General features: G+C 33.2%; 5 protein-coding genes across 8 annotated transcripts; 4 read left to right on the plus strand and 1 right to left on the minus strand.

Moving 5' to 3' along the window:
- The first annotated feature begins 1,203 nt into the window (after window positions 1-1,203).
- Window positions 1,204-3,412, plus strand: LOC106366385 (thioredoxin reductase 2-like). The gene is made up of 2 exons (XM_013805987.3): window positions 1,204-2,462; window positions 3,020-3,412. Exons 1-2 carry the CDS (start codon window positions 1,415-1,417, stop codon window positions 3,088-3,090), a joined length of 1,119 nt encoding a protein of 372 aa, XP_013661441.2. The 5' UTR covers window positions 1,204-1,414; the 3' UTR covers window positions 3,091-3,412.
- A 482-nt stretch (window positions 3,413-3,894) lies between these two features.
- LOC106366384 (thioredoxin reductase 2-like) lies at window positions 3,895-6,928 on the plus strand. 2 transcript variants are annotated; one of them, XM_048739613.1, is made up of 4 exons: window positions 3,902-4,978; window positions 5,495-5,551; window positions 5,693-5,867; window positions 5,983-6,928. In XM_048739613.1, the coding sequence occupies exons 1-4, from the start codon at window positions 4,054-4,056 to the stop codon at window positions 6,785-6,787; spliced, it is 1,962 nt and encodes a 653-aa protein (XP_048595570.1). In that variant the 5' UTR covers window positions 3,902-4,053; the 3' UTR covers window positions 6,788-6,928. The 2 variants fall into 2 exon arrangements, with proteins under 2 accessions (XP_022548109.2, XP_048595570.1); XM_022692388.2 differs by lacking the exons at window positions 5,693-5,867; window positions 5,983-6,928 and having other exon boundaries at window positions 3,895-4,978; window positions 5,495-5,565.
- A 1,161-nt stretch (window positions 6,929-8,089) lies between these two features.
- LOC125577784 (MLO-like protein 7) lies at window positions 8,090-12,048 on the plus strand. Its single transcript, XM_048739615.1, has 14 exons — window positions 8,090-8,947; window positions 9,026-9,083; window positions 9,170-9,474; window positions 9,561-9,621; window positions 9,704-9,792; window positions 9,879-9,953; window positions 10,031-10,119; window positions 10,219-10,268; window positions 10,341-10,381; window positions 10,464-10,637; window positions 10,727-10,762; window positions 10,855-10,922; window positions 11,009-11,069; window positions 11,212-12,048. The coding sequence occupies exons 1-14, from the start codon at window positions 8,756-8,758 to the stop codon at window positions 11,527-11,529; spliced, it is 1,617 nt and encodes a 538-aa protein (XP_048595572.1). The 5' UTR covers window positions 8,090-8,755; the 3' UTR covers window positions 11,530-12,048.
- Window positions 12,049-19,218: 7,170 nt separating this feature from the next.
- Window positions 19,219-22,062, plus strand: LOC106402241 (plant intracellular Ras-group-related LRR protein 5-like). The gene is made up of 3 exons (XM_013842936.3): window positions 19,219-20,630; window positions 20,710-21,623; window positions 21,711-22,062. Exons 1-3 carry the CDS (start codon window positions 20,087-20,089, stop codon window positions 21,825-21,827), a joined length of 1,575 nt encoding a protein of 524 aa, XP_013698390.2. The 5' UTR covers window positions 19,219-20,086; the 3' UTR covers window positions 21,828-22,062.
- Window positions 22,063-23,532: 1,470 nt separating this feature from the next.
- On the minus strand, window positions 23,533-27,265 carry LOC106366380 (MLO-like protein 8). Of its 3 annotated transcripts, none has more exons than XM_048739616.1 (16): window positions 27,005-27,265; window positions 26,716-26,918; window positions 26,558-26,615; window positions 26,210-26,427; window positions 25,999-26,115; window positions 25,864-25,924; window positions 25,553-25,641; window positions 25,342-25,416; window positions 25,174-25,262; window positions 25,044-25,093; window positions 24,932-24,972; window positions 24,683-24,856; window positions 24,563-24,598; window positions 24,402-24,469; window positions 24,266-24,326; window positions 23,533-24,186 (listed from the first exon to the last, which is right to left on the minus strand). In XM_048739616.1, the coding sequence occupies exons 2-16, from the start codon at window positions 26,905-26,907 to the stop codon at window positions 23,737-23,739; spliced, it is 1,779 nt and encodes a 592-aa protein (XP_048595573.1). In that variant the 5' UTR covers window positions 26,908-26,918; window positions 27,005-27,265; the 3' UTR covers window positions 23,533-23,736. The 3 variants fall into 3 exon arrangements, with proteins under 3 accessions (XP_048595573.1, XP_048595574.1, XP_013661435.2); XM_048739617.1 differs by having other exon boundaries at window positions 26,716-26,922; window positions 27,005-27,262; XM_013805981.3 differs by having other exon boundaries at window positions 26,716-27,262.
- Window positions 27,266-27,516: the final 251 nt, after the last annotated feature.

Raw genomic sequence — 27,516 nt, forward strand, 5'->3', positions numbered from 1 at the left:
GTTATCTGCATGATCATTAAGGCAACCTTATCATTTATCAACGATAACATCTAGATATCCAGAAGCACAAGGATTTCTAAAACTGACATGATTACAATTAGATTCATGCAATTCAAACAACTTCCATGGTGACAGGTCTGAGGGCCCAGTCGACACCATTGGTAGCATGACCCATCAACTAGAGCAGGAAGATGACTCGATCATCGCAAATTGAAAAGCATATATGATCCATACAAATTGTATGATACAATCCATCTCTTATGATGGTATCAAAACTTAATGATGCATATTAATTTATACTCATATATGACAGTAGACTAAAGACAAGAGCTCCTGGTTTATTAACAAATAGAGCAGGAGAATTCAATGCAACAGATTATTTCATTTTACCTATCATTCTTTTTTTTTAACGTTGGGTAACACATTACATCATCATATAATCTTTAAATCTATTACATATGATGATCAACTACCTGCAACATATGCGATATTGATGAACATCTTCACGAATAATGATTTCACGATGAAGCTCTCTCCGAAACACTTAAAACCACGGACGGTTCTGCATGTACAACATCCTCGATGGACTGGCTATCATTCGGTAGAGCTGAACACGAACACGAAATGATCCAAATTGAACACAAACCAAATTAATAGTTTGCTAAATCTGGTTAAGGACATCATTTTGATTTGTTGAAACTTAAAAGTTTTTTTTTTTTTTTTTTTTTTGTCGGGGATTTATTTAGATATTACAATTATGAGAAAGATTACAAAGACGATTCGATTACCGACAATACTACCTGCCTTATGAGGATCTACGCCTAACTGCCTCATTTGAGCCGTCCTATGAAGATCACGCCTGACCGGATTTACTTGCACCATGTTGAGAAACTCTTGTAAGCCTTTCTTCCGTAATCGCATAATTGTTGAATAAATCGCTTGTTCCGGGAATTGAAACCTGGATTTCCTGTGCAATCTGCAAGAAATTGCATAGTCTGGGATTTGAACCCCAGACCTGGGTGTAGAAGCCTTTGAACCATAACCACTAGGCTACGGTGCTTCCACAAACTTAAAAGTTTGTACTGTATTTTCTTTTGTTAGGACTTATGATTGTTGAAGATAATTAAATTTTCATCAGTTTAGTGCTGAAGGATATTTGTCTTCCTTCAAATAAAGAAAAGTATTATATCATTCTGGCTTGTAAGGAAAGGGGTAACCCAATGTTTAATATTCAAAACGATTCTATTCTTGTTACATTGATGTTCCAAATCCTTGCATATATAACAATAATTCCCAATATGAAAACTTCAATTTCTTCTTATAGAAACAAATATTTTATTAAAGCATAATTGGTCAAACTGAAAAAGTAAATTCAAATAAAGGTGGTCGAATTATTCAACTTTTTGAGTAGAAGATGTGTTGGATCTCTGTCAGCCAATTAAAATCATTATTAAATAGAGCAGGAGGCTTCTTACTCGGATCTGCTCTAAACGCGCCGTCTCTAACCTCCTCCGCCTCCTCTTCATCTCCCGCCGCCATGGAAACTCACAAAACCAAGGTCTGCATCGTCGGAAGCGGCCCCGCAGCGCACACGGCAGCGATCTACGCAGCTAGGGCGGAGCTCAAGCCTCTCCTCTTCGAAGGATGGATGGCTAACGACATCGCTCCCGGCGGTCAACTAACCACAACCACCGACGTCGAGAACTTCCCCGGCTTCCCCGAAGGCATCCTCGGCATCGACATCGTCGAGAAGTTCCGAAAACAATCGGAGCGATTCGGCACCAAGATCTTCACCGAGACGGTTAATAAGGTTGATTTCTCCTCGAAGCCGTTTAAGCTGTTCACCGATTCGAGAACCGTCCTCGCCGACGCCGTGATCATCTCCACGGGAGCCGTGGCGAAACGCCTCAGCTTCGCTGGATCTGGTGAAGGCGCCGGTGGTTTCTGGAACAGAGGTATCTCGGCGTGCGCTGTGTGCGACGGAGCTGCTCCGATTTTTAGAAACAAGCCTCTGGTGGTTATCGGCGGCGGCGATTCGGCTATGGAGGAGGCGAATTTTCTGACTAAGTATGGTTCTAAGGTTTATATAATCCATAGGAGAGATACCTTCAGGGCGTCTAAGATTATGCAGCAGAGAGCGTTGTCGAACCCTAAGATTGAAGTGATTTGGAACTCTTCGGTGGTGGAGGCGTACGGAGATGAGAACGGGAAAGGCGTTCTTGGGGGTTTGAAGGTGAAGAATGTTGTCACTGGTGATGTGTCGGATTTGAAGGTGTCGGGATTGTTCTTTGCGATAGGGCATGAGCCGGCGACGAAGTTCTTGGATGGGCAGCTTGAGGTTGATGAAGATGGTTATGTGGTGACTAAGCCTGGTACTACTAAGACGAGTGTGGTTGGTGTGTTTGCTGCTGGAGATGTTCAAGATAAGAAGTATAGGCAGGCTATTACAGCTGCAGGAACTGGTTCGTTCTTTGCTTCTCTTTTTACCCTTTGAAATCATTACTGAAATGTATCATAGAAGCAGCATCTGATATGCTGTGTGTGCTGTTATCTATTAGCATAATGTATTTGATAGTTAGGTGTTGAAAGTCATTAGCTTTTTATGATGGGCCCTTTAAGTTCTCAAAGTGACTTTTTGTATATCATTTGATTTACTTAACAAAGAGTAGGGTAGGCATGATTTGTGTTTCCTATAGAGTGGTTCATTTTTTGGCGTTAGAAGCTTCTCAACTATTCTCATACACTGAGAAGACACTGTAATGGTCATTAGTTGATCTAGGTAAGATGTCTTGAGAGCCTGCAAGTTAAAATTAGACTATTTCAGGTATCGATATAAAGTTTTTTCATCTTGCTACAAGAAGAACCAGGCATATTTAGCTATCTTCACTGCTGACGAGCAAGTTGAAATCATATTGTTTCCGTCAAACCCAGTTTTTGGATACCTTTTTAGACAGTGATTTTATCTTTTTAATTTCCACTTTCATATGCAACACTGATCACAACTTACGGATTGGTGCAGGGTGTATGGCGGCCTTGGACGCAGAGCATTACTTACAGGAGATTGGATCTCAGGAGGGAAAAAGTGATTAGAGAAGGTGTCGGTGAAGGACCCATTTATAAGCTTCTCTCTATTATTTGCAGTGTCATTTGCAGAACTGTGGAAAAGATAATCTTAATGAGGGAGTATGAGTAGTAGAGTTGTAAGCGTTTGCAGTTGAACTTGATTCTGGAGTTTGTGCCAAGTTGTAACTCTTTAGTGGGTCACAGATTTGAGCAATCTGCTCTTCATTTGTTCCTCAGAACCTCATGTGAGGGCATTTTATCTGATATGATTATGTAAACTCAGTTTGAGTTGAACCGGTTGGATTTGGAGTCTCTATAGCTCAATAAAACTAAAATGGGTTTCTAGAAATATTGGTCAATTATTTAGAGAAAACGATAAAAATATATAATATTGTTTGTAATCTACACCACTTAAAATTTAATTATAACATTTAGACATAGTTTGCCTTTTTATTGCGTTTCAAAATTCATATTTTAAAAATACTTAATAATTCTTTCTTATCAAAATTAAAGAAGATTATTTTTATTATTAAACAATTTACCTTATCTTAATAATATTTATATTTTGTAAAAGTTATTTTAAAACATACGTATATCATTATTTTAAGACATTTATAAAGTATTACTCCCTCCAATTCATATTATAGTTTATAAACAATATTTGAAATCATCTAAAACTTTTAAAAGAAAACTAAAAAAAGTAACAAATAAAAAGTATCAAAATCTTTAAAATATTCTAAAATATCTAAATTAGTTTAACATATATAAAAATAATACGTTTAATTAATTTCAAATATTTTTTAGATTATTTTAGTTCAATTCACAGCTCTTAAGACCCGTTCCAATAATCTTTTGTAACGATTCCTATGAGATTTCATGGTTCGGGTTAAGGTCGGGACAACCGTTTAGGGTAAACTAAAAACTCCCAGGCCTAAGCAGAGCGAGCAGGAGGAGAGGCTTTCTACTCGGATCTGCTCTCTCCACGCCGCCATGGAAACTCACAAAGCCAAGGTCTGCATCGTCGGAAGCGGCCCCGCAGCGCACACAGCAGCGATCTACGCAGCTAGAGCCGAGCTCACGCCTATCCTCTTCGAAGGATGGATGGCTAACGACATCGCCCCCGGCGGTCAATTAACCACGACCACCGACGTCGAAAACTTCCCCGGCTTCCCCGACGGTGTCCTCGGCATCGACCTCGTCGAGAAGTTCCGTAAGCAATCGGAGCGATTCGGCGCCAAGATCTTCACGGAGACTGTCAACAAAGTCGATTTCTCCTCGAAGCCGTTTAAGCTGTTCACCAATACGAGAACCGTCCTCGCCGAGGCCGTGATCGTCTCCACGGGAGCCGTGGCGAAGCGCCTCAGCTTCCCTGGATCTGGTGAAGGCGCCGGTGGTTTCTGGAACCGAGGTATCTCGGCCTGCGCTGTGTGCGACGGAGCTGCTCCGATTTTTAGGGATAAGCCTCTGGTGGTTATCGGCGGCGGCGATTCGGCTATGGAGGAGGCGAATTTTCTGACTAAGTATGGATCTAAGGTTTATATAATCCACAGGAGAGATAAGTTCAGGGCGTCTAAGATCATGCAGAAGAGAGCGTTGTCGAACCCTAAGATTGAAGTGATTTTGAACGGTTCGGTGGTTGAGGCGTATGGAGATGAGAACGGGAAAGGCGTTCTTGGGGGTTTGAAGGTGAAGAATGTTGTTAATGGTGCTGTGTCTGATTTGAAGGCTTCTGGATTGTTCTTTGCGATTGGGCATGAGCCAGCGACGAAGTTCTTGGATGGGCAGGTTGAGCTTGATGAAGATGGTTATGTGGTGACTAAGCCTGGTACTACGAAGACTAGCGTGGCTGGTGTGTTTGCTGCTGGTGATGTTCAAGATAAGAAGTACAGGCAGGCCGTCACAGCTGCAGGAACTGGTATGAGTTAGTGTTTAGAAATCAAGAATGCTGTGTGCTTGTTCTAAGTAGTATTTGGTACTTAGGTGTTAGGAAGTCATGAGCTTTTGTCTAATGGGCCCTGTCTTGTTCTCAGAGTGACTTGTTTTGTGTATCATTTCACTTAACAAAATGGTATTGTGTTTGCTAAAGAATGGTCCTTTGTTGTGCCTTTTTGGCGGCGCAAGCCTCTTTACTTTCATTCTAATACTCTGTTAGAAGAAACTGTAGTGGTCATGTATTATTCTAGGTGGGATATCTTGAGAGCCTGCAAGTTAAATTAGACTGTTTCAGTACCGGTTTAATGTTCTCTTCTAGAAAAAGAAGCAGACATATTTAGCAATTTTCACCGCTGATGACTAAGTTGAAATCAGATTGTTCTCGGTGGTCTAAGTTGATTTTGTCTCCTTCAAAACCCAGTTTGCATACCTTTCAAGTGTAATGTTTTTCATTTCAGCTTTCACAAGAAACACTGATCACAACTTGTTGATGGTGCAGGGTGCATGGCCGCCTTGGATGCAGAGCATTACTTACAGGAGATTGGATCTCAAGAAGGTAAGAGTGATTAGAGAAAGTGTAGGAAAAGGACCAATTTATAAGTTGTTCTCTTTCTCTCTTCCCCTTATTTGCTGTTTGATTTGAAGAACCGTCAAAAAGATGATATTGATGAGGGAGTTTTGTTATGTGCGTTTGCAGTTGAACTTGGTCAAGTTGTAAGAGCAACTCCACTCACGGTATATAATGAAGTATCTACGAGTACTCCAGTCACGGTATATAATGAAGTATCTACGAGTACTCCACTCACGGTATATAATGGAGCATCTACGAGTACTCCATTCACCGTAAATAATGGAGAATCTACGGTTAGAAGGTAACAAAAATAAATGAAAAATTTAAATGATTTTTTTGTTTGTCGAAAATACAATACCCAATGTGGGTGGAGAAGACAATCCAAACCAAACTAAGATCACAACCATTGATTGTAGGGAAAGATACAAGTGGAGCCCAGCTGAAGATGTTGTTCTTATCAATGCGTGGTTAAATACAGACAAAGATATAATTGTGGCTGTTGATCAAAGAGCTTCTTCTTTTTGGAAAAGAATTGCTGCATATTATTCATCAAGTCCTGCCGCTGCAAGTCTACCAAAGCGAGAAAGCAGTCACTGTAAGCAAAGGTGGCAGAAAATAAATGATAGTGTTCACAAGTTTGTTGAATGCTATGATCATGCTTTGAGACAAAGAACTAGTGGCCAGTCTGAAGATGATGTTGTCCAAGTTGCATACCAATTCTACTTCGACGATTGCAAAAAGAGATTCACGCTTGAACATGGATGGAGGAAGCTCCGTCATAGTCAAAAATGGTATAGTTACATCTCTAAATGTTCTAAGAGTAATGGAAGTTCAAAACGAGCAAAATTGGATGAAGGGGGCACATTTTCTTCAAGCTCTAATACAAAAAGTAACGTAGAGGAACAAGCTATGGCTCATCCTATTGGTGTGAAGTCATCAAAGGGCGAAGGGGAGAATCTTGTTACTAAAGCAACAAATGAAGAGAATGTTGCTACTAAAACAACAAATGAAGAGAATGTTGCTACTAAAACAACAAATGACGAAAGGGAGTCCAACTCCCGATCGAGGCTCGAGAACTTGTGGGCTCTAAATGAGAGAGATATAGCTGAGAGAAATAAACTATCAAGGATAGAGCTGCTTAGAAGCCTTCTGGGAAAAACAGAAAAACTTTCAGAAAAAGAAGAAACTTTGAAGAACAAACTCATCGATGAAATGTTGTAATATCGTGTAACTTATATTATATATTGTAATAATATGCTGTAGGTAAGCTAATATATTAGCGTGCAAGACTTCCTCTTGATCATTATCTCCATCTTTGTAATACAACACTTTCTAAGGTCGAAGTAAGCAAACTTCTTCAAATTTTCAAAAATAATAAGTAGAAGAATAATCCCTATAAGAATTTGAAAGTTTTGCTCAAAATAAATAAGTATAGAATTAAAAAAAAAATGTATGCTAAATGATGCTCTGCAAAGGAACAATTCATATACATCTAAAGGGTGAGCATTTGGGCAAGTAAATTACAGACTCTACAACTACAAATATGCCTACTAATATGGGCAATGTTTTCAGTTCAGGTTCTTTTTTCATTTCACCTTTCATAATAAATGTAGAGAAAAAGACAAAAATAGCACTAAATCAAGTTTTTGTTCCCAAACTAACAGTTAAAGTCAAAAATCACAAAAATAGCACTTAATGTTTTATCAAAAGAAATAAATAAATGTTTATACCACTATGGTAAATTAATGTAGACATTAGGGTTTAGAGTTAAAGGGTGGGTTTAGGATTTAAGGTTTAAGGTTTAGAGTTTAGGGTTTAGGGTTTAGAGTTTAGGTTTTAAGGTTTAGAGTTTAGAGTTAGGAATTGGGATTTTGGGGATAAGATTTCAAATTTTGGAAAATAAAATTTTTTAAAAATTTTCAAAAGATAAAATGTTATTTTGGTCATTTTAGTGTTTGAGTGCTATTTTTGTGATATAAACTTAGAAATGTGCTATTTTGGAGATTTGCCCATAAATGTATGCTAAATGATACTCTGCAAAAGAACAATTCATATAAATCTAATGGGTGAGCATTTGCACAAGTGAATTACAGACTCTACAAATATGCCTACTAATATAGACAATATTTTCGGCAATCATATTTGACTTCATGATGAAAATAGACGTCATCAGTTAAAGATTAAGGCTTACTTAATTATAATTTGGATTATGGTTTAATATTTTGTTCTACCATTTTTAGTTTTATTTTTATAAGTTTTTTCTCTAATTTATGTTTGCTTGTATTATTTTTAAAATTATAAGTCTTTTATTATATTATATAAAAAATTGCTTTATTATTTTAAACATAAATTATTCTTATTTATTTTATTATTGGGCTTATGACAGATGAGAAAAATAAAAAAAAATTAACAGATACAGTTAAATAAATGTCAAATATAATTTTATATGTTTAAATGTTTCTTAGATTTTTTTAATTAAGATAAGTTTTAAAAATTATTTTTCATAAACTAAATTACAATAAAATTAAAATAAGATATAATAATATTATAGTAATAAGATACTTAGTGGCTATTTTACCATTGGAGCTAACAATTTTGGTATAGTTTCTTAACTTAAATTTTATTAGAACAAAATAGTATTATATTAATGAGATATATAGTGAATATCTTCCTAAAAAGGTTATTCTAATTCTTTGGTGGTCAGACCTTTGATCACATTGCTCTTGAATTGTTTCTCATTTGAGGACTTTTGATTTTATCTGATTATGCAATTTCAGTTTAAATTAATCCGAATGGATTCGAGTCTCTATAGCTCAATAAAACTAAAATGGGTTTCTCGTTATATTGGTTGGTTAATTCATAGTTCTATACAATTCTCAGTTGAATATTGCATAGTAACTTCCACTAATTAAATGGGATAAGTTACAAAACTAAACTACACACTTGTTTCTTCGTCAACACTGAGCTGTTTAATTTTCTGATTCATGATATTTAACGTTTTAAATGACCAAAGAATATATAAAACACATATACGTGTACTGTGGTTATTAACCTCACAATAAATACAACTTCAGTTGTACAGAAAAGTACTAACATAAGTTTTTTAAACTCTACATTAGTTTTTTTCTTTTTGAAACTTAAACTCTACGTTAGTTGTGTCTTCCTTCTTTCTACCTCTCCTTTTCACTCATGATCACAACAAGCAAGAGTCAGAGATATTTGTTACGGTTTCTTGTGCTCCACGGTGGAGCTACGGCCGCGGCAGCTCCCTCCAGCGAGAAAACGCTCTCTCAGACACCCACTTGGGCCGTTGCGGTCGTCTGCACATTTCTCATCATCATTTCCCATCTCCTTGAGAAGGGTCTTCATAGACTCGGCAATGTCCGTCTTCATTCTTCTTCTTAAATGTTCTTGTTCAAACACTCAATGTCTGAACCATCTTTAATTGTTTCTTTGCAGTGGTTATGGAAAAAGCAGAAAAACTCTCTGCTTGAAGCCTTAGAGAAAATCAAAGCTGGTTAGTTAGTAATGATCGATATTATGACAAAGCTTGAATTGGTTTTTCAAGAAATTTTTTAAAAATGGTGATTGATTAATCTGCAGAGCTGATGATTCTTGGATTCATTTCTTTATTACTCACCTTTGGAGAAACATACATTCTCAAGATCTGTGTTCCTTCGAAAGCTGCTCTCTCTATGTTACCATGTCCATCTGAAAAGACGAACACTCTGGCTCCGTCTCTTAGCAAACATCTTTTGGCTGCTGGTGATTTATCTGTGAACTGCAAAAATGGATCTGAGCCACTAATAACTTTGAAAGGGTTGCACCAACTTCACATCTTGTTGTTCTTCTTGGCCATTTTTCATGTTCTTTATAGTTTAATAACCATGATGCTTAGTAGGCTTCAGGTATGAAGAATCTAGTTTTGACCAACATAATGATGTTTGATGGAGTTAATAATTATGGCTTTATTTTTGTGTTGGCTACGTTGCAGATTCGTGGATGGAAAAAGTGGGAGCAAGAGACATTATCTCATGATTATGAGTTTTCTGTTGGTAAGTTCTGTTCAAATCCCTGAGATATCTCTTTTTTTTTTTTTAAATATGTCTTTAATACTTTATTTGGCTGTGGGAGCAGATCAAACAAGACTTAGGCTCACTCATGAGACTTCTTTTGTGAAATTACATACAAGTTTCTGGACAGCAATTCCTTTCTTCTTTTACGTCGTAAAGAAACTATTATTTCTTTCTCTTCCAATTCCATCAAACGTGTTCTTGATTTTATGATTTTGAATATTTTGAGCTCTTTGCAGGGGTGCTTCTTCAGGCAGTTCTTTGTATCTGTGGGAAGAACAGATTACTTGACCCTGCGCCACGGATTCATCTCTGTGAGTTTCAAAATCTTCCAACTTCCCCTTTTCTTTATTGTTGCAATCATGATGTGTGAATCTTGTGGTCTGATCAGGCTCATTTAGCTCCGGGAATAAAGTTCAACTTCCAGAGATATATCAAAAGATCTCTCGAGGATGATTTCAAGTTAGTAGTTGGAATAAGGTACAACACAATCCACAAACATAATATGCAAATGAAATTATTTTGGTTGATCTTCTATTAGTGTTTTCTTAATATATATTTTTTTGTTTTGCTCCGCAGTCCAGTTCTTTGGGCATCATTTGTGATATTCTTGTTGTTTAATGTTAATGGTGAGCTACACATCTGTCTTTACATTTTTCAAATTTAGTTCATATACTGAAGTGTATCTATTCAATTTCCAGGATGGAGAACATTGTTTTGGGCATCAATACCTCCAGTGCTAGTAAGACTATCCCTCTCTCTACTTATGCTAAACCTGCTATGGAGTAAGTTCTTTTGTCTCAATATAAGAAGTCTTGTTACAGATAATTTTAGCTGTTGGAACAAAGCTTCAAGCGATTTTGGCAACAATGGCGCTAGAAATCGTAGAGACACATGTAGTAGTACAAGGGATGCCTCTAGTGCAAGGTTCAGATCGATACTTTTGGTTGGATTGCCCTCAACTGCTTCTTCATCTTATTCACTTTTCCTTGTTTCAGGTAATAACACTAAGAAAACCATGTCCTTAGCATCTTTGTTCTTCTATTATGTTACTGTATAATTAATATATGTTTCCTGTGGTCTGCAGAATGCTTTCCAGATAACACACTTCTTCTGGATATGGGTAACAAAAACAAGAAGCACCTCCTTTTAATTTAAATATTTTGGAATTATTACTGAATAACATACATATAATATTAACCTTGGGGCTTGCAGTATTCTTTTGGATTAAAATCATGCTTCCATAAAGATTTCAACCTTGTTGTCATAAAACTCTTTTTATGGTAAAACGCTTATTCAAACCCTTAATTATGTTTCTTACAATATAAATCATTTATTTAAAAACATGTGAGGATGTATGTATATGCAGCCTAGGGGCTTTGATCTTATGCAGCTACATCACTCTCCCGTTGTACGCTCTGGTGACTCAGGTAATTTGTAAACAACATTTTTTTTTATATTCTAGTTATGTGGCCTCTTGATGAGAGTAATCTTGAATGATTTTTTTTGAAAAAGAGTAATTTGAATGTTGAAACGATGAAATGATAAAATGTTGTATTGATGTGTGAGCAGATGGGTTCACACATGAAGAAAGCAGCGTTTGATGAACAAATGGCAAAGGCATTGAAGAAGTGGCACAAAAATATCAAAATGAAGAAAGGAAAAGCAAAGAAACTCCTGAGCAAAACACTTGGTGGTTCGGGGAGTTTCAGCATCTCCCCCTCTTCCTCTGGAACCACTCTACATCGTTCCAAAACCACTGGTCACTCTTCTAACGCCATATACTACAAACAAGAAGAAGAACACGACGAGATGTCTGATCTTGAAGCTGGTGCAGAGGATGCCACTGAAAGGTTTCAAGAGCAGCATAAGCCATTCCACCATTCTTAGCTGTTTTTAGTGTACTCTTATTACTTAAAGGTTGAGATGTTGTGAGAAAACAATGTTTCTACTGATTAGCCAACAATAGACTTATTTATATTAACTTAATCTACAGACGAAAGATTATATTTAACCTTAACATTGTATAGTTTGACCATTTTGCACGGTATACCAAACACTTGAAGCTCGAGTCCATACTGTTATGGTTTTCTTAACTGATCTCTTGACATCTTGTTTCTTAGTTCATAGCATATGTATTAAAATGTGATATGTAATGAACTTTCCTCATTTAACTTTGATAAAGCAACTTAAACTGAACTACACATGGTTCTCAGGATTCTTTAACTAAATACTGCTAGTAATCAAGAAGCAGGTGTCAAAGTTTATGTTACGGTTTCTGATGGTTCACGGAGGAGCGAGCACTTTCAATATAAGACATCATTTCTGCTTCCACTCGTTACACAGCCATTTGCAAACCTTCATATGAATGCTTCAAAAAAAAAACATTAATAATAATACAATCCCCTAATATTAATTGAGAAACATTACAACTTATTTTTGTAGCCATGTGTCATCATTAGGATGATTTTTAAAATCATTAAAAAAAATAGATAGGTCCATCTAATTATATAATAAGTTTTTTTATTAAACTAACCATAAATTCATTATTAATGTTCTTTATTATTTACTTAAATAAAAATTACGAAATTGTCTAATGTGGCTAAAATATATATATGACAATTAATGATTTTGAATAATAAATATTTGATAAAACTTAATATATCTTCTATCAAATTTTTTAAATTTTAAACTGATAAAATAAAATAAACAACCACATTAACTATATAATAAAAATTTTAATTTTTCTGTATATGTTATATTTTGAATTTTAAAAACGACTACAATTACTAAAATTGTTAAAAGTCTTGCATTCAAATTTTGTGATCCATGGATTAAAATTATTTTTATGACAAGATACAAATTATTACAAAATCATATAAGTAAAATTCTAATTTAATTAATTATTAAAATTAAAAGATCTATATAAATATAGTTTTAAATTAAAATATATACCATATAAAATACATAAATATTTTAATTTCAAAATTTACTTTGAACAATTTTTTTGATAAAAGTTTTGAACAAACATTGATAAATTAATTTAAAATATATATATATATATATATATTTAAAATATACTATATATGTTATATCATTTAAATTTAATTATATTTCCTATCAAATAATTTTTTTTATTGCTTGGATTAATAAAATTTATTTATATGTTCGCACCAATTTAATTATATATATAATAGTTACATAATTTTTAATTATTTAATATTTATGTATTATTTTATAATATGTAAAATATATAATATATAAAATAATTTATATACATAACGTTTATTCCACGCAAGGCGCAGATCTTAACCTAGTCAAACAAGTATCACAGAAACAACAAACAAATTAACAGAAAAAAAAAATTAAATGTAACTAGAATTGGTAGGGAGTCAGTCCATCCAGGGTCTCAGATATTATGTGGATCATTTTTGGATGTGGGCCCTAAAGGGTCAAAAATTCTAGAATTGACCCTTTAAAATATGATTTTAATTTTTTTTAAAAAAATTCAAAAAAATACTTCAACTAAATTTTGTTAACTCAAACTTTTTTTTGCTATCCAGTTTAACACCCCCAACTAATTATCTTGTTCACTTTAATACACAAACTATTAAAACAGTACCTATTTTAATACCCAAACTTTATTTATTTTAATAAAAATACTAATAAGTTTCAAATAAAATTTTAAAAATATTTAAAATTTCAAACAAAATCGTAGAAAATTCTAATTTTATTCTGTGCTTGAGATATAAAGGTAATTAAATTGTGTATAGTCTTAAATTTTGTACTGGAAGTTTTAAGTTTAAATATTGAATTTAGTTTGTTTTCTGAAATTAAAAAAACAAATTTCTTTCTTTTTCCTTGAAAATTATATTTTTAGAAAAAAATTCTCCATATTTTATTTACTTTCTTTCCTAAATCTTAAAATAAAATTAGAACCTTTTTTTTATATTTTGGAGATTTTTTAAATTTCATTTGAAACTTTTTAGTATATTTACTTAATATAAACAAAGTTTGGGTATTAAAAGAGGTACAATTTTAAAAGTTTGTGTATTAAAGTGAGCAAGATAATTAGTTGGGGTATTAAACTAGGCAACGGAAAAATTTAGGTATTAAAAAGCTTAACGAAATTTAGTTGGAGTATTTTCATGAAATTTTTCTTTAGAAATTTTGGGTACAGATCATATGAGTGTTTCCACTACACTCTATGTAACTCTTTAGGGCATTTTCAGTCCACTCTATTTTTCGCTTTAAAATAAAATTTAGAACACAAGACTTCCAACCTAATTACATTTTCCATTTTATAATAGAGTAAATAATAGGTTTATTCTATAAATAGAGTAATTAATTTTTTTTTCATCAGTCTATTTGTCACTTTAAAATAGAGTGTTATTAGAGTAAAATTTAATTCTATTATAAAATTACTCTATTTTGATGAAAAAATAGAGTGAACCATTGGAGATAGGTTGTTAGTTAAAACCATTAGTACTTCTTATGAAACTTTGAATCTATAGCCACAAGAAACAAAGAAAACTTCATATATGATTTTTCATACGAGTCCTAAGTCCTAACCCTGAGAGATGATATCTGCACGTCCCCTACACTATTTCACTCGAATAAATTCACATTAACTACGGTTTTGTTGACATGATAAAACTATTCTAAAAGAAGAACATGTCGAGTTACTTCTCCTTTGACATTTTTGTAAGCAATCAACTTTTTGAAGTAACTCAAATTATCTCGTGCACGTAAAAGACATCTACATTAATTATAATATCCATATCATATGTGACCTAGAAAAGCTTATATCATTTATCGACATTAAAGTACCACGGGCAAAAGAACCTGGAACAAGTGTGGACGCGAAGTCAAAACTGTAAAAGTAGAAAACACATTCCGTAACAATATACCGAATAGCGAATACCTTAACTATTTATTATTCTACCCGTATAAATACCCCTTCCATATGCTTATTTGCCACACCCACACATAGCCAAATCCATTCTATATAAACCCCAAATCAAAATAGAGAAAAAAAAACGAAATGGTGAAATCAAATGTTTATCGCATCTCCATAATTCTCATTATAGCCTCACTCTCTACCCCTTCCCACGGCCTAGAAATTCTTGGCTATTCCATAAGCAGAGTAATAATTGACGGTGTCGTGTATTGTAATCTTACCGGAGAGCCTAACCCTGTCTCGAATGCCCCTGTTTACTTAGTATGTGGCGGCCCAACTTCAACCTTCACCCTAGCTGATGCATTGACTGATAGAAACGGCCTTTTTAGAATTGTGCTCACCTACTTAGAAACAATTTTGTTTAACCCTAATTTCTGCGGTCTCGGATTTACTATTTCGCCTGCAACTTGTGCTATTGGCACACCGGATGCCGCCCTCATTGCCCCGTTGAAGCTGCTCGAGGTCATCCACAACAATACAATAAACACTGCTCTTTATGCCGTCAGCCTATTTATAAATACCTCTCGTTAGGAACATTACATGTATCTTTATGCCAATATAAAAAAAACTATTCTAAATCAAATACATGTGTGATTGGCAGTGGCGGTAGGAGTTGTTCACAGCCCATTTATTTCTACAACATTAAATTCACATCAATTAAGATTTAATAAAAAAATTACAATCACAACTCTTGAAATAACCTACCGCTGTACAAGTGTTCTGTAGAACTAAATATCCATAGCAATTTTATAGAGCTTTCTATAAAATTTGACAGCAATAAAATCTAAAGCCACAACAAAATGTTTACAAAGTTTTTTTCTACAGATTTATTTTTTAAAAACTACAGTCATTACCAATCGGATCCTGATACTTTATTTTCTTTTAGTTATTTTCTTTTAGTTGAATTTCTTATGTAACTGAACTTATACGTACTTTAAGTTATTTTATTTTGTCACTCATATAAGATATATAAACTAAAGAACGACTGTAGACTCGGAAGGATCAAAGAATTGGCCGTACAAATTGTTAATTTAATAATTTACATTCTTTCTTTCTCAGTTCAAAAAAAAAATTCATTATTTCTCCATTTCTTATTTTCATTTTATATTTTGAAAATCTATATGAGAACCCCCATTTAGGAGAAAAAATGTAACATCTCTCTATAATGTAGTAACTCTACTATCGAGGCATACCATTGGAGAAAATCCACTTCTATAACAGAATTACTCTATTTTATAGAAATAATAGAGTTGAATTAGATATATTCTAAGAGCATCGTTTTACTTATTTTTTTCATTCTAAAATAGAGTTTGAAGCGGAAGAGCTGTAACTCTATTTCATTTTTCACTTTATAATAGAGTAAAAACGTATTTATTCCATAAGACAATCTCTAATATAATATTATTATTATTTTCAAAATAGAGTAACTGTATAATAGATTTAGGCTCTATTTCAAATGCGCTATATTTTAGAGTGAAATAGTGATGAACAAAAAATAAAAGAATTATTATCTTTATAGAATAAACTCATTTCTTACTCTATTATAGAATGAAAAAATAAAGTAGAATTGAAATATTTTTACTCTAAAATTTACTTTAGAGTGGAATATTGAATGGAATTGAAAATGCTAAATAGAGTAATTCATTTAGTTTTGTTTATCACTATATCTATCATTTTAAAATAGAGTATCATTGGAATAAAAATCAACTCTGAAGTTGATTGTTTGTAGTTTTTGGATTAGTTTTTGGTTTTTGTTTTTCCAAAAACCATTTTGCATCCAATCAAGATTTTGAAATAATAGATTCCCTAAAATATAGGGAAACTAGTTTTTGCAAATAACTGATTTCTTAACATAAAAACCAAAAGCCATCTTTTCATAGTTTTTTCATCTTACGTTAGTTTACAATTTTTTTAATTTTTTTTAATTATGTTTATGCTTTAATGTAACAAAACAATAAAAAATGATAATCACTATGAACAAATAAAGTTTATTAAGATTCATTTTCTTATTATTGGTACTATTTATTAAAATCCATGATATATATATTTTTAGTATCTTTTTTATTTTTTAAAGAAATAAACTTCTATTTTTTTAAAAAAAATATCAGACCAAAAAAATCATTAATCAAATTTTGAAAAAACTAAAAGATCATAAAATTTAAATTTAAGAATTTAAAATAGATATATAATTTTATATGGTTTCCCAAACTTATAAAAATACATTTAAATTTTATTTAATATGTTTTAATTATCTAACTATTAATATTTTGTAATTAATATTTGAATTATAGAATATTTTTAAAATATAGCTATTGTTTACTTTTAATTATGTATTAACATTTTTGAACTGTAATTATGTATTTTCATATATATATATATATATATATGAATTGTGGTTCATCTATTTAGTTTTTGTTATTTTCTCTTTTAAAATAAATTTATTAAATAAATAAATGTATTTTAAGTAATATTTTGTATTATTTGTAGTTTTCATAGTAATAAAATATTTGTTCTAATTTTTATTTCAATTTCAAACATAAATAATCAATAAATATAGTAAAATTATAAAGCAAAGTATATATAACTTATGTTTAAACACAGAATTAAATTTTAAATTTTATGTTTAAACATAAAATTATATTTGTTTTTGCTGTTTTTTAAATAAGCTTATATGTGTTTTGGTAATGATATTATATGTATTATTTCCAGAATAAATACTTTACTATTGATAATATTTTCATTTCATTATTTTGTAAACAAAAACCAAAAACCAAAAACTAAAAACCAAAATCTAAAATTACCAATCATGTTTTTCAAAAAACTAAAATCTACTGCAAAATCAAAAACCAAAAACCAAAAACCAAAATCTAAAATCCAAAAACCAAAAACTGAAAACCAAAAACCAAAATCCAAAAACTGAAAACCAAAAATACAATCATCACCTCTATTATAAATTTACTATATATATATTAAATAGAATAATCACTGAAAATGGTTTAACAGACGGAAAATACACTGAAATGACTAGAAGTGTTACTTTCAAAAGCTAATTCAGTTTTAATCGTATAGATTTATTTGTTTATCAGGTCAGGGAAAGAGCAAAGAGAGAAAAAAAATACATGGAAAACAAAGCATGAATTTGCTTACAGAAAAAAAAAAAAACAAGAATATCCAGAAGAATCGGAGAAAGTGGAAAGAACGTGACACACTGACATACGCCGAAGCCGTTATTAAAATTTCAAACTCCTTATCATATTAGTTCTTCATATGTTACACGATCATTTTAATATATTAACTAGATCTTGACCCGCCCTCGAGAGGGCGGGTATATGTTTTGTTTTTAAATTTTTTTGTTTAATATAATTTATATGGTTGTGTGTTTGTAGAATCATATTTTTGTATGATATGAATTTAATAGAATAGATAATTTTTGTAAGTATATTAAATAAATCAAGTTCCATATGTATTTGTGTCTTTCCTTATATCATATATGTATTTTTTTTGTAATCATATTTATGTTTTTATCTGTGATCATATATTCATATTATATACTACATGTAGGGATAAGAGTTCAGGTTCGATTCCGACTATTCAGATATTGGTCTTTAGATGAGAGATTAAAACCTATTTGGATATTTATAAATTTTAGTTCGGATTCAGTTTGGATCATTACGGGTTCAGTTCAAATATGGATATTCATTTAAATTATGTAAAAATATTAAAATACAAATATACCATAAATTCTATTAATTGTGCGACTGGTTTTTCCGCTACCACCCGCAAACGCTGCTTTTGCGGTTGGTAGCGGTTGTCGGCAGTTTGCAACAATCACTCAAATCGCTCTAAACCGCTTCAAACCGCTCCGAATCTCATAAATTCAAAAGCTGGCTCCAGCTACCGTTTGCGGTTGCGGGAGAATAATTTTTTTTCTTTTTTTAAATCAATATATATACAAAAGTAAAAATGTTTAATAAAAATTTTAAAATTGAAATTATAAAAATATTAAAATATATCTATTATATTTTAATTAATATTATAAAATTTTATAATAAAAACAATTTCAATAAATTTTCAAAAATTTATGGGTGAAAGTAAAAATATTTAATAAAAAATATTAATTAAAATAAAGAATCCGAGTAATAGTTGGGATTATGTTAGGAAAAATGAAATACATGAACATCATCGAAAAAATTGTTGGGATTTAAACAGTAAAAATAATGGTGGTTACATAACAAAAATAAGATATATGGATACAGTTACAAAAAGTGGTGGTTGCCGATCATTAGGCACTTTAAGTGGGGGGTTACATAATATATATATATATATTTCATTGCAGTTATATTAAAAAGGTATGTATTATTAAAATTTAAGTTGGACATAACTTTTTATCAATGGGTCACACTGCTGTTTTAATAGAATAGATATAACATTTAATAAATATTTTTGATCGAATAACTTATTTTAATCCCGTTAAACTAAATGATTTTATATGAATGTTTATTTCTATTAAAACCGTTAAAACCTATTTTAACATCTTGCTCTTTGTTAATTGATAAACTTAATGTCTATATAAAATATTTAAAATTTGAATAAATTAATGTCTAGTTGAATAAATCCTAATTTTTAGGTGAGATGTAAGTTATAATTAGTTAAAATAATTAAATATACCAAATTTTATTATAACTAAATATTATATTTTAATAGTCGGTGAAAATAGTATATATTTTCTTTTGTAATATTAAAGGTGAAAAAATGACACTATAATAAGTGTTTTTATTTTGTATTTCTTAACAAATATAAAGTGTCTGTGATATAAAAATTAAATTTTATACTTTTTAACTGAGATTATAAGGAATAATTAGCATACAATTATAGAAAGATATGTCAATAATGTAACTGTATACATAATTATATAAAATAATGTGTTCTATTAATAAAATAAAAGGTTAAAATTCTAAAAAGAAAAAGGTTCAGATTATCCAATAACACACAAAAGAAAATTTTGATAGAATACTGTTGAAAGGAAGTAAGCAAACTTAATTTTGATATAAACCCAAAAGAAAAGAATAATTATTATCATTTATATAACAGTTGCCTAATATAAATATTAGAAAGAAGTGGTGTGGCCATCGATAATTATGGAAAGGAGGTTACAAAATACATGGTTTGACCAATAGATGGTAGTTATGGAAATGCAGTTTTAATTTCAATTCAGTTTTAAAGTATTATGTTTTATTTTTTTAGATTTGATAACATAGCAATTATTAGACTGAACATATGTCAATTGGTCATACTTGTGTTTTAATAGAATAGATTACAGTTCACGTCAAATCTTTAAGATTACTAATATCTTTTAAATTATTACTCAATTTGCAGGTCGAGAGAGAAGAAGAAACAAAGAATGAGAAGACGAAAGAGAAAACAGCTGTCATCATCATTGTTTGAGCCTATACAAGAACCGTTGTGAAATCATCTTCTTCATTGGTGATGATGATGGATAAACGCTTGGATTCGATGAATCAGGTGGTGGAAGAGATCATGAGCATCCACAGATCCTTACCGCCTAGACCAGACATCGACGACGTCGAAGCCGCGACTTCTCTCATACAGAACGTCGAAAACGACGACCAGAGCCGCTTGGACGCCGTCGATAGAGAGATCAAAAGCTCCGGCGTTCCTCAGGAGCTTTTCGACGTGCTGCAGGAGATGAGGAGAGGTCTTGTTCGTTTCCAGAGTAAAGAGCAGAAGCGAGAGGCCGCGAAAGTGCTCGATCTCGAATCTGCACACGTCCTGTTCGGCGAATTGATTCAGAGAGCTTATGCGAATCTCTCTCGGCCTCCGCTAGCGCCGGTTGTTTCTCCGGCGAGTTTGTATTGTTCTGATGAGGCTCTTGTCAAGTCCAAGGAGATGTTCACGCGCGACGATACGTTTGTTAACAAGGTCAAATCTTCGCTCTATAGTGACGGTTTCTTAGCTCCTCGCAAGCCTCAGGCTTTGGATTCAACAACACTTCAGGCTAAGAACCTCACTGGTGAGATAGAATCTGAATGATGTGTTATAGTGTTTACATGTGATTAGTTTAATAACTGTATTGGAATGATTGTGTGTAGGCCATGATGGGGAGAAGCTGAGTCTCATAAAGCTTGCAACTTTGATTGAAGTGTCCGCCAAGAAAGCTACTCAGGAGCTGAACCTGCAGCACAAGCTGATGGATAATCTCGAGTGGCTTCCTGATTCTCTAGGAAAGTTATCGAGTCTCGTTAGGCTGGATCTGTCTGAGAATTGCATCATGTCACTACCAGCGACCATAGGAGGGCTTCTGTCTTTGACGAGGCTCGATTTGCATTCGAATAGAATCGGTCAGCTTCCTGAGTCTATAGGAAATTTGATGAACTTGGTCAACCTGAACCTTAGTGGAAACCAGTTGACGTCTCTACCATCGTCTCTGAGTAGATTGGTCAATCTCGAGGAGCTTGATTTGAGCTCTAATAGCCTCTCTGTTCTCCCTGAAACCATTGGTTCCCTCGTGAGCCTCGAGAAGCTAGACGTTGAAACAAACAATATCGAAGAGATTCCTCATAGTATCTCGGGTTGTTCTTCCTTGAAAGAGCTCCGTGTAGATTACAACAGGCTTAAAGCTCTTCCGGAAGCTGTTGGGAAGATAACTACCTTGGAGATTTTGACCGTCCGTTACAATAACATTCGGCAGTTACCTACGACAATGTCCTCCATGGCTAACCTCAAAGAGCTTGATGTGAGTTTCAACGAGCTTGAGTCTGTACCAGAGAGCTTGTGTCACGCTACAACGCTTGTTAAGCTGAACATTGGGAACAATTTTGCCAACCTGAGATCACTCCCGGGGTTGATAGGCAACCTTGAGAAGCTGGAAGAGCTTGATATGAGCAATAACCAGATCCGTTACCTTCCTTACTCTTTCAAAGCGCTTTCACAGCTGCGTGTTCTTCACACACAGCAAAATCCACTTGAAGAGCTTCCAAGGGATATAATCAAAAAGGGGGCTCAGGTTATTACTTATCTATGTTTAGTGTTTTGTCCTGTCTTTGCTTGTATGGATGATTGATTGTATTATTGTTTGGCTTCATCCTCTCAGGCCGTGGTTCAGTACATGAATGATCTAGTGGAGGCAAGAAACACCAAATGTCAAAGAACTAAGCAGAATAAGAGTTGGGTCGACAGAATCTGCTTCCTCTGCAAGTCCACCAACTAGAGAACACGGAGCCACTCTTGAACAAAATCTGACTTCGATTTCATTCTTACAACTCCTGAAAGTCCAATCAAAGATCCCACTTGTATACTTTGTATTTGTTCATACCTGACTTGATCCTGAGGAAAATGTAATTCAATTTCGTAATGTCAAATTGTTTGTATTCTTGTTTCTCTTGTTGTAACTTTCTTATTTTTGAATGCTGAATTGAATTGTAATTCAATGCTTGTTTCTTCTTCTTTTAATGTACCAAAACATGTACTGGGATATCCGAATCAAAACACGTTTCCACACATAAGTGGCCGAGCAAATTATTGAGCAACATATTTGTCATCTATTTCATTTTATTGACAAGTTTTTATTCATAGCCAGCCGTGGGTGAAAACTAAAAATAATTCAATTGATAGATACGCTATTAATACTTTACCAATACTCAAAAAAATAGAAAAGGTCGAAAAGTTTTCAAATAAATACCTTAAAATATTCAATTATCATGTGTCTGTGGACAAAAAATATCAAAGTATTATACAACAAGTAAATAAATAAAATTTTGAAACAATTATATATTATACATTATATTTAATTTTTGGTTAAATCTGTAGACAATTAGCAATGAGAATGTTGAATTTTTCCAACATTTTAAATGCTATAATGAAGCTGTTGAATTTTATTAAAAACACATATGGATTACATTAAGTTGAATTTTTTCAACAGGTTGAAAGAAAGGCTACCATTTTTATTCCCTCCAAATTATCAATTTCAATTATTTTGTCGTAAAATATTTTTCAAAAAAATAAAAGTTATACCAGAATTCAGTATTCTATAGACATATAGATAAAAACTAATCTCATTTTATTTAGATACCAAAAAATATCATATTTACTATACTTTCTTTTATTAACTTCTAATCAACTCTTTTGTGTATTTTAATTTACTTTTCTTTTGTCAAATGGATCCTATTAATAATTGTGACAAAAAAAGGATCCTATTAATAATTTTATTAACATTCAAAAAATTTATATCTTTCATTTTAACTACGAAAATTTTAATAATTATCAGTTTCAAAACTAAATTAAGTAAAAAGTAAAAATAACTAAAAAATAAGCAAAATATAATTTTTTTTGGGAAATATAATATTAAAAGTGAAAATATTTTCTTTTATGTAGTAAAAATGGAAAATTAGAATTCATCTAATGAAATAAATAATCAAACGTTAAGAAAATTTTTATTTCAGTTTTAATAGAATAGATTAACAATCTATTTGTCTAAGTATTAGAATTGCTATATGTAATTGACAAACAATATTGAATTTAGTTTCTCACCATTACTTATACATAGTATACTATATATTTTTATATTGTTTCCATTTCAACAACAATCAAAAGTATGTATTCCATATATAATATTTTATAATTTTACAAATTATATTCATATCGGCACATAAGTGCACAACAATGTTAATTAATGTTATTATAAACATTTAACTATACTAAATTTTAAATTTTAGTGGAATAGTTTTTTACGACTTTTATTAGAATAATTTATTAATACAAAATTGCACACTGAAATTATTATTATTTAACCAATATATTACTAATAAAATTTGTATAAACAATACTAAAAAAAAAACTTTTCTGACTATTTAACTTGCCCTTCATGTTCTTAAACCATAACTCTTATATCAGATTCTGGACGGGAACAATCGCAATGGCAAACACAAAAACCTTAATAAATATGGTCGTCAATACTTTACTTTGTCACCACGGCATTGATTTACAAAAGCATTTAGATAAATAAACCAGAAAATAAATATCTTCAGTAAACCACTCTTTGCTGCAATGGCTCTAAACTCAAGAGAGGCTTGGCAAACTAGAACTATATGGGAAACACTATCATCGTCACACGGCTGGTCTCACCGGTCTTGCGATGGTTCTTTAAGCGGTGCAGGCTTGACAAAGGAGAACTCCTTAGAATGATTTTCACCGTCATGGCTAGTCTCACCAGTCTTGGTCTCTAGTTTATCTTGCTCAACCTTCACCGCAAGCTCAATACCTTGAGCCGTTGGCATGGCTGGAGACATGGGCGGAGTCAAAGCTTCGTTGTCTGTGTCAAGATCCGATGTTTCAGGGTCAAGTCCTTCGTATCTCATCGAATGCCCTGTGGTTTTATAGCGCTGCAATGACCTTATGGACAGAGAAGACCTAACCGTTGACGCCGTAGGGCTCACGCTTCCGTCTCCACCTAGCCTCTTGGTGGTGGTGCTAGCTTTCCCGCCTTTCTTCTTCTTCACGGCCATTCTCCATTTCTTGAGGGCCTTTGATGTTTGTTCGTCGAATACAGATTTCTTCATCCGTGAGCCCATCTAAATGATACATACTTTTCAGTTCAAAGTTCTAAAATAGAAATGCTATATTTTAATGTTATGAACAAAGGAAAGTTACCTGAGTAACGAGTGCGTAAAGAGGGAGTGTGATGTAGCTGCAAAGGCATAAGACTCCAAGACTGCAAGAAAACAAAAGAATCAAGATTCGTGTGTCTGTTGTGATCACAAGACACTGAGGTTAGTTAGATTCTTACGCTATGGCTACTTTTACAAGGGCAATCTTGAAGTCAGGATGGTAGCAAGAGTTCTTCCCAAAGGAATACTGAATATTATTGCATAAAGGATTAGTCATTCTTGTAACAAACAAAGGAAGTAATTAAAGAAAGGGAAGAAAAGTCTTTAAGTCTGTTGTTACCCATATCCAGAAGAAGTATGTGATCTGAAACGCGTTCTGCAAAAGATTTAAGAAAAAAAACATTCAGAGAGAATGGTGATGGTTGTGTTGCGTCATTAAACACAGTTTCTAAAAAAGTACCTGAAACAAGGCGAAATGGATGAGATGGAGAATCAACTGTGGACGACGGAACCAGAAGTACTCATCGTTGCCTTGTACAAGTGGCATTCCTTGAACCACTGCGTGCTTATCCGTGATCCCCAGAGCCATCCTTGTCATGATTGCTTGAAGCTTTGTCCCCACAGCTAAGATTATCTGGAAAGAAGAAGCAAGATTATAAGAAACTGTGAATCAAGAAGTTTTCTATTTGAATTTTAAAATATATCTTACAATAACAGGCAGTGCAGATCCGATGTATAAGATCTTGAAGCCTGAAACACCAATCAAAGAGATTAAGAAACACAGTCCACTCAGTGATGTATCATACACTCAAGAGTCTGACCTTCAACATTTAGGAGTAGGAAAAGGACAAAAGATGCCCACAGGACAGGGCTGCAACAAGAGGCAACCGTGTTAGTGTTGCAAGAAGATAAACATAATCTACTTAGCTCAAGTGTTGTAAGAGAAGTTACCTGACTCCGACGACCAACTTGAAATCATCCTCTAAGGATCTTTTAATATACTTCTGGAAGTTGAATTGACTCCCTGGAGCTAGATGAACCTGCACAAACCAACAACATATAACTCAGCAAGAAACAATACAAAATATCTGACTAAAGAAGCCTAAACTGGAGACTCACAGCTATGAATCCATTTCTCAATGTCAAGTAGTCTGTTCTTCCGACAGATCTGAAAAATTGTCTGAAAAAACATTCCTGAAAACGCGTTGAAGTTACAGAAAGTGAGAACTTGACACTAAGAGTTTCAATAAAAGTTGAAGTTACAATAAGAGTTTCCAACTTAGAATAATCTATAAGTTGAGTAAGAAGAATAAGGTCGATAGTTTCTTACTACATAGAAGAAGAATGGAATCCTAGTCCAGAAGCTAGTGTGCTCTCTCACGAAAGATGTTTCGTGAGTGAGCCTAAATCTAGAAGTATCTGCAAACACACACACAAAGTCATTAACCAAGGCTCAAGACCACAACTCAGAGTATCTCCAATGGTACTCTATTTTTCATTCTAAAATATAATTTAGAGTAAAAATGCTTCTAATTATACTCAACTACATTATAGAGTTAAGTTATTTTGAAGAAAAAAATAGAGTGGAGCATTGGAGATGGTCTCAGGCAAAGAAAGCCTCGAAAGCCAAACCAAATGTACCTGTAGAAAACTCGTAGTGATGGGATGATGTCTCTTTCTCCCAGTGTTTCCATCCTCGAATCTGAAAGTGCACACATTCTATAACAAAACCAAATATTGCGGAAAACTAAACTGTGATGTCAAACTATTAAGTACCTTTAACCTCCCAAGCATCATGGTCAAGAAGCTGTAAACAACGTGGAAAATAGCTAAGAAGAATATGAGTATATGCAACTGATGAAGTGCCTCGCTAGAGATCAGCTGTTCATAACCCTGGCACCATCATTAAAAACATAACAAGATATTCTCAGCTGCATGCATTGTTTCATTTTCACAGTATACAAAAAAAAAAGCATAACTCTCTTACCTCTTTGCATTTTGTGGAAGATGTTTCTGATAGGAACCTGTGCTCAAACCACAAGAGCTTCCTATGACCTTCTCCTTTATCATCTTCCTCCTTATCAAGGGGAGCAGGAGCAGGGCATGGGAGCATGGTGTGAGCAACATGAGAAGGGATACAAATCTTCAAAATGTAGCTTGATCCGAATGTAAGAAGCAAAGAGATGAATCCAAGCACCATCAGCTCTGCAACAATCAAGAAATGGAGGTGGATTCAGATTAATCCTAACCAAGAAAATATCTAAAACAATCAAAAGAAATAACTGAAAATAAAAGACAAAGTAATTAAAAAAAAAGAAAGATTGCAAATTTTCACCTGATTTGATCTTCTCCAAGGCATCGAGAAGAGCTTTCTTGTGACGGTCCCATAGAACCTGAATCAAGAACAAAAGTTCACTTCAAACACAAAGATAATAAATCGAAACACTATAAATCCTTATTAATTCACATAAATATAAAGAGCAAGAATCTGACCGTTCCAACTTTGTGAATCAGCTTTTCAAGAACAACAGAGACAACGATGAAGAAGGTGCAAACACCAGCAACAGCCCAAGTGGGCGTCTGATTAAGCTCTCTCTGCACCTCTGTCTTCTCATCCGACGCCGTAACAACCACCACCACCGTGGAAGCAAAGAACCACCAGAGACAGAGAAAGATTCCTAACATAACTCACGGTTCTGTCTTTCTCCCGACCAAACTGTGTTAGTTGTTGTACCTGCTTCGCTACTTAAAACAAAACAAGAAGTAATGTGTAGAAGCTGACCAAGAGTGATGATGACTTGATGAGCTGTGTCTTCGAGTTCACATTTGCCGTTTTGTAGTTTCACGCGGTTGAATGAAGTCTAGAACTTGTTAGTTTTTTTCTTTTAGGAAAGGCCAAATCAATGGAGGACGCCAGAAACGAAATCTGTGAGGGAGATTACAGATCTCCGCAAGTTTTGTTTAATTTGAGAGAGAGAGAGAGAGTAGGAAAGGAAGTTGATAGCTTTCTTTAATAATTATCATTTATGGGTTTTAGGCAGAGGAAGGGAAGACGACAGGAGACAGTGAGTGAGTTTTAAAGCGCGTGGAGTTTTTCTTTTTGAAAGCAGTGAATCATGGCTTTGATTGATCAACCCTGATTGATTTACTTGTTTTATTTTCTTTTAAATTCTCTGTTCACCCAACTGATATAAATGGGATTATTCGTGAAATAACCTATAAACCCACCCAAAATTAGATTTTTAGAGAAAGGATAGAGTGAAATATGAAGAAAAAAGAAGAGAGAAAAAAATA

This window comes from Brassica napus, chromosome A9, assembly GCF_020379485.1.
Source record: "Brassica napus cultivar Da-Ae chromosome A9, Da-Ae, whole genome shotgun sequence".
Classification (NCBI taxonomy): domain Eukaryota; kingdom Viridiplantae; phylum Streptophyta; class Magnoliopsida; order Brassicales; family Brassicaceae; genus Brassica; species Brassica napus.

What these genes read in the sequence shown, in the direction of transcription:
- LOC106366380 (XM_048739616.1), bottom strand. Translation starts at nt 26,907, where the DNA reads ATGTTAGGAATCTTTCTCTGTCTCTGGTGGTTCTTTGCTTCCACGGTG. An exon ending in TTCCATTCTTCTTCTATGTA is followed by an intron (nt 25,417 to 25,552) that starts GTAAGAAACTAT and finishes ACGCGTTTTCAG; the next exon opens with GAATGTTTTTTCAGACAATT. An exon ending in TGAGAAATGGATTCATAGCT is followed by an intron (nt 25,263 to 25,341) that starts GTGAGTCTCCAG and finishes TGGTTTGTGCAG; the next exon opens with GTTCATCTAGCTCCAGGGAG.
- LOC125577784 (XM_048739615.1), top strand. Translation starts at nt 8,756, where the DNA reads ATGATCACAACAAGCAAGAGTCAGAGATATTTGTTACGGTTTCTTGTG. An exon ending in TTCCTTTCTTCTTTTACGTC is followed by an intron (nt 9,793 to 9,878) that starts GTAAAGAAACTA and finishes AGCTCTTTGCAG; the next exon opens with GGGTGCTTCTTCAGGCAGTT. An exon ending in CTTGTTGTTTAATGTTAATG is followed by an intron (nt 10,269 to 10,340) that starts GTGAGCTACACA and finishes TTCAATTTCCAG; the next exon opens with GATGGAGAACATTGTTTTGG.
- LOC106366385 (XM_013805987.3), top strand. Translation starts at nt 1,415, where the DNA reads ATGTGTTGGATCTCTGTCAGCCAATTAAAATCATTATTAAATAGAGCA. An exon ending in TATTACAGCTGCAGGAACTG is followed by an intron (nt 2,463 to 3,019) that starts GTTCGTTCTTTG and finishes GGATTGGTGCAG; the next exon opens with GGTGTATGGCGGCCTTGGAC.
- LOC106402241 (XM_013842936.3), top strand. Translation starts at nt 20,087, where the DNA reads ATGATGATGGATAAACGCTTGGATTCGATGAATCAGGTGGTGGAAGAG. An exon ending in TCAGGCTAAGAACCTCACTG is followed by an intron (nt 20,631 to 20,709) that starts GTGAGATAGAAT and finishes GATTGTGTGTAG; the next exon opens with GCCATGATGGGGAGAAGCTG. An exon ending in TAATCAAAAAGGGGGCTCAG is followed by an intron (nt 21,624 to 21,710) that starts GTTATTACTTAT and finishes TCATCCTCTCAG; the next exon opens with GCCGTGGTTCAGTACATGAA.
- LOC106366384 (XM_048739613.1), top strand. Translation starts at nt 4,054, where the DNA reads ATGGAAACTCACAAAGCCAAGGTCTGCATCGTCGGAAGCGGCCCCGCA. An exon ending in CGTCACAGCTGCAGGAACTG is followed by an intron (nt 4,979 to 5,494) that starts GTATGAGTTAGT and finishes TTGATGGTGCAG; the next exon opens with GGTGCATGGCCGCCTTGGAT. An exon ending in GGAGATTGGATCTCAAGAAG is followed by an intron (nt 5,552 to 5,692) that starts GTAAGAGTGATT and finishes GTGCGTTTGCAG; the next exon opens with TTGAACTTGGTCAAGTTGTA.